This window comes from Lepeophtheirus salmonis, unplaced genomic scaffold, assembly GCF_016086655.4.
Source record: "Lepeophtheirus salmonis unplaced genomic scaffold, UVic_Lsal_1.4 unplaced_contig_11983_pilon, whole genome shotgun sequence".
Classification (NCBI taxonomy): Eukaryota; Metazoa; Arthropoda; class Copepoda; order Siphonostomatoida; family Caligidae; genus Lepeophtheirus; species Lepeophtheirus salmonis.
In genome coordinates this window covers 28,518-34,150 of record NW_027289822.1, presented here as the reverse complement: position 1 = coordinate 34,150, position 5,633 = coordinate 28,518, and the positions used below count along the sequence as shown (strand labels likewise).

General features: G+C 27.5%; 1 protein-coding gene across 1 annotated transcript; it reads left to right on the top strand.

The window, feature by feature from the left end:
- Window positions 1-4,796: 4,796 nt before the first annotated feature.
- LOC139907443 (uncharacterized) lies at window positions 4,797-5,413 on the top strand. Its single transcript, XM_071893871.1, has one exon. It carries the CDS (start codon window positions 4,873-4,875, stop codon window positions 5,329-5,331), a length of 459 nt encoding a protein of 152 aa, XP_071749972.1. The 5' UTR covers window positions 4,797-4,872; the 3' UTR covers window positions 5,332-5,413.
- Window positions 5,414-5,633: the final 220 nt, after the last annotated feature.

The following is a 5,633-nucleotide window of genomic DNA, read 5'->3' as shown; positions in this document are numbered from 1 at the left end:
TTGTGAAAGGTGGTCCTGGAGACACCCAACAGCTTGGAGTTCGTGAATAGAAAATCATCGATCTTGCTCAAGTGTCATTTTCTCGACTTGTACGTAAGCTAGAAGGCTGAAGTTTGTTTTGTTTTGTAACTAATTGTTTATACTTAAATATATGAAAAAATTTATTAATTTCAACCACTCAACCTTAATTAATTATTGAATTAATAAGTGTTCAGATTTCAATGGACTACCTGGTATGAAAAAACGTTGACTATAAGCGTAGGTCTATTATTTCTGGATTTGACTCTATTAATATGTTTGTAATCACCCAAAAACATATTTAAATTCGTTTCCATAATGTATTAAAACGAATAAAAAGGTACATCGATCACGACATTAACATACAAAATTACTTAGTATTTTATTGTCACCTGTTAATGTTCCTCCTATTCCGTCTATCAGTGTTTGAAAAATTAAATTTTTGAAAATTTTTCAAAATTTCATTTTAAAAATTGAAATATTTCAAAAAAATTCAAAACCTCACAAATACTCACAAAAAACTAAATTTTTTCAAAACTTTAATTTCAAGTAGCAAATTTGTTGGAAAAAACATCATATACTAAAATTTTTAGAAAAAAAACTATATTACCAATAGCTGTTCACAAAAAAAAAAATATTTCGAAAATTAAATTTCAATGTCTACATTCTTTGAAAAAAATATAAAATACTAAATTTTTAAAGATCACAAAAAATTTATTTTTTTCAAAAATTAAATTTCAAATATTAAATTACATAGAAAAAACTTGAAATGTTTTATATTAGCAAAAAAATTCAAAAATACACAGCTGTTTACAAAAAAATTCTAGACCCCACAGATACTCTCAAAAAATAAAAAAATTTCAAAAATTTAATCTCAATTAGTAAATTTGTTGGAAAAAAACTTCCTATACTAAAATTTTTAGAAAAAAATATGAATAACCATTAGCTCTTGACAAAAAAATTTAAAAAAATATTTCGAAAATTAAATGTCAATTACTACAATTTTGAAAAAAATACAAAAATACTAAATTTTCTGCAGGTAAATTTAAAAAAATCTATAACTATTCACTAAATATTAAATTTTTGGAAAAAAAAACTTATTATAGTTTTAAAAATTGAATTTAAAAAAATCAAAAATTTTTTAAAGGTCACAAAAATTTATTTTTTTTCAAAATTAAATTTCAAATATTAAATTTTATAGAAAGAACTTGAAATGTTTAATATTAGGAAAAAAATTCAAAATATGTAGCTCTTTACAACAAAATTTTATTTTTAGGAAGAAATTTCAAATACTAAAGGTTTTAGAAAAAAAAATTAAATATCCCATTTGTAGGAGAAAAATTTGAAAAAATTTCAAAATTTCATATTAAAAATTGAAATTTAAAAAAAAAAAAAAATTCAAAAATTTAATCTCAAGTAGTAAATTTGTAGGAAAAAACTTTATACTACAATTTTTAGAAAAAATATGAATTACCAATAGCTCTTGACAAAAAAAAAATTTCGAAAATTAAATGTCAATTATTAAATTTAAAAAAAAATATAAAATACTAATTTTTTGTATGAAAATTTAAAAAACTATTCACTAAATATTAAATTTTTGGAAAATGCAGATGGAAAGATTACCTCTGGATCTTATCAAGTTGCTCTTCCCAGGTATATTACCTGTTTTATGTTTTCTGGAAGAAAAGTTGCGAAATACATACGTAAGATATTTTGACAAGTTATAAATTGATTAAATATTACTTATTATACATATATACATACCCCAGAGAAAATTGATTGATATAATATAAAAAAAGTATTCAAACATTTTTCCTCATTTTTAATAACATCAATTTAACCTTATTTTTCACAATAGCATAGACATGCAAGACTTATGCATTTTAATATTCGCCCTGCATTTTGTATACATTGGTATGTAATTTCAATCAACAATCATTATTAGAGTAATGTTGTGAGACAGTTCTTCTTAAAATAGAAAACAAAAAATTGAATTGACATTTTGTTATTGAAAGGGGAAAAAATGCCTGATTTCCAAATTCAAAGTAATCCATAGATTAAATATGTTAATAGATCCTGACAATGTTGACCTTGTTTTAACGATGATAAGTCTACTATAAAATACATTATACATATCTCTTTGAATTAGAAAAATGCATTTTTTTTAAAGCAAATGTCAGTTATGGAGAAAAATAAAGAAAATAAACGCTGGAATACATAATCAGACATTGCTTCATTGTGTATATTTCCATAAATTTTGCAATGAGACACTTTTGCGGTTTAATATACATATATGTATATCACTTCAATAATTGCAAAGAAATAATCTGGATTAAAACGCAAAATATTCCTTATGTTCCTCTCTCTTGAACCGGTGTTATGTAATGTAACCATACAAGGGGCTATAGGTAGGTGAAATAAACGAAATCTCAATTAAATAATAATGGAAGTCTCTTGTAACAATATTCACCAACTTTCAAAAAATGCTCCAATTCAAAATTCCATCCGTTCTCCTAGCCTCCGTTCTTGGAGATCGCCATGCCTCATATCATGCCCCTTCTCCGTCCTACAAACCAACACACTACAATGAGAGCCCCCAACCCTATGCCTTCAAATATGGTGTCTCTGATGACTACTCTGGAACTCAGTTCACAGCTGAAGAAAATGCAGATGGAAAGATCACGTCCTGATCCTATCAAGTTGTTCTTCCAAAACATGCTCACAAGCCAGCTCCATATCACACACCAACTCCAGCCTACAAACCAGTGCATTCTCCATCTTATCATGCTTAAAACCATTAGATATTTGTATTTATCTGCATCTATATTTATTATTATTTATTTAGAAGATGTCGTGTTAAATGTTAAATGAATAAATATTAATAGTAGAGATTATTTGACAAACAAATGTGATAAATTTCTTATCAATAATTATGCAAATTGACTGGACATCTTTTATATTTTAAGCAATAATAAAATCGATAAGAACAGATATTAAATTAAAATGTTATATTGAAAGTAACCCATTGCCACTTCTTTGCCATTTAGATAAATTGATTGACCAATGTAATTTTTAAGAACAGTTGCCGTTCTTCGATCTACAAGAGATAAGAATGAAAATTACTTCTGAGTTTATAGTAAAGTATATTTTTTTAAATTCATCTTACTGCAATTACCATATTCGTTGTTTATTACTCTTAGACTAGTGGGTTTCAAACTTTTTGTTTACCTCCGGAAAAATATTGAAATCCTCAAATACTATCCTTATAACCAAACTGAATATACAATGGTAGAGGATTAACCCATTTGTGAAGTTTCTTATACGCACCACCAGGTGGATCTCGCGTATCAGAGTCTGACAACCACTACATCACGTATTTTAAGATAGTATGTATATGATCTGAGACTGGATCAGTGTAGTAAGATGCATTTTTAACTTAAGTAATCAGTATTTGAGTGAAAGAAACTAAGTCAGTTCTACAAGACTGAATTATTATTCACCATGACAATTGATTGGCAGAGTTTTTGACACCTTTAAACGCCTATCAAGTCAAGTTTTCAGGTTAAATTTTGCTGAATATGTTTATTGGACTTATTTGTTGCCTTTTTTTTTTTGTTCAAATTTTCCGACTGAGATGACATTTTTTTCGACTCAAATATAAAATAACTTTTTTGAAAAGACATTTCCATTTTTTTTCCTGTCATTTTTTTAAAATTTTCTGACTAACATTCCATTTTTTTGATATAATAATAGTCCCTAGGGCTTGTAATCTACAGATGCAAACATAGTATCTCAATTTGTCAAGATCGAAGGTTGAGATCTCTAATTAATTAACAACAGTGCTGTTCAATTTTTCTCGTTGATAATTACTTCAAAAAACTGAATCCACCAATGTTTAGGACTATGAATAATAATTAAGAGAAAGTCTGAATTTGCAATTGTAATCGAAACTTCAGGCCGCTCATCAATGTTTATATAATCTTTTTTAAATTTTATAAATCCTTTAAAAAAATATCTAATTTAGAAGATTAATAATTTTTCTTATTTTTCAATACGAAAAAGTTTATATTATGAAAAAAATATATATATATATTGACACAACGTTTTTCATGTTTGTTTTTGTGTTTTGAAAAATATATATTAAATATGCTTCTAAAAATGATAAGGTCAGTTTCGTTCTTTGTTATTTACTTAATAATTACAAACATTATTTGTATTTTATCAGAATGTTAAGAAATAATTAAATAGTATTTTTGAATTCAAAAATAAGTATATTGACTCTAAATATTAGATATGATAACTATTTTGAATCTGATTACACAATTTCTAAAATTATTGGAAACAACTAAATTTAATTCATATATATATATGTATTTGCAATTAAATTGGCCCTCTGATCAAATTTATAAAGCCCATTAAACAAAGTATAATCAGATTTAAAATGATAGGTACAAAATATATTTACTCTTTTTAAACCTTGACAAATTCTATCATTATAAATGCAATATCAAACATTGGAAATCTAGCTTTACTTTAAGAGAATATTTGCATTAATGAATCGGACAAAAGTTTTACTTAAATTTTCTTATATAAATCAAACTTGAATATATTTGAAAATGAAGCATAACCCCCACATTTAAGGTGTGCATAGATACAAGGGCTCAAAAGAATAATAAAAGATCCCTATCGAAGAAAATGCTGGCCCGAAAAAAAAAAAAAGGAAATCAAAAGCGTGTATAAAATGACTGACGTAAGAACCCAAGGCTCATCAGATTCAGTTGTATCCTTCATCGACTAACATCCTCAACAAAATGTACAAATATATCGTAGCTTTTGCTCTCCTTTCCTCTGTCTATGGCAGTCATCACGCTCCAACTCCTGCTTCCTATGACGCACCAAAACCTGCTACCTATGATGCACCAGCACCAACCCCAGCTCCTACCATCCTCTCCGACCTGCTCCATACCACGCCCCTTCTCCTTCCTACAAACCCACAAATACGAAGAAGCACCACAACCCTATGCTTTCCAATATGGTGTAGCTGATGACTACACTGGCTCCAACTTCTCAGCTGAAGAAAATGCTGATGGAAAGATCACCTCCGGATCCTACAAAGTAGCTCTTCCCGATGGTCGTATTCAAACTGTTACTTATACAGTTGATGCCTACAATGGATTCGTCGCTGATGTTCAATACGAAGGAACTCCTGTCTACCCCAAGTACGAACCCAAGCCATCTTCCTACAAGGCTGCTCCCATCCCAGCTTACAAGCCCACTCCTTCCTACAAGCCTGCTCCCTCTTATAAGGCTTAAAAGAATATTTACATATTTATTTATTTATTATTATTTTTCACCTTACAAGTTATGTCGAAAAATAAAGTTTATTTGAAAAATATTTTGTAATCATTAATGGGTTACGAAGGAATACATAGAACATACATCAATTTAAATACATATTTTACTAATATATAATAGAATCAAAGCATTATATATATAGAATTAAATTTGAATAAAAGAAACTGCTATTTTTCAGAGAAAAGTTGTATATATCTGGATTTTTCATATATCCGAAGTTATTAAAAAAACGGTAATTTTGGGATACTGATATAAATTAT

Coding starts and splice junctions, on each gene's coding strand:
- LOC139907443 (XM_071893871.1), top strand. CDS start 4,873: ATGGCAGTCATCACGCTCCAACTCCTGCTTCCTATGACGCACCAAAAC.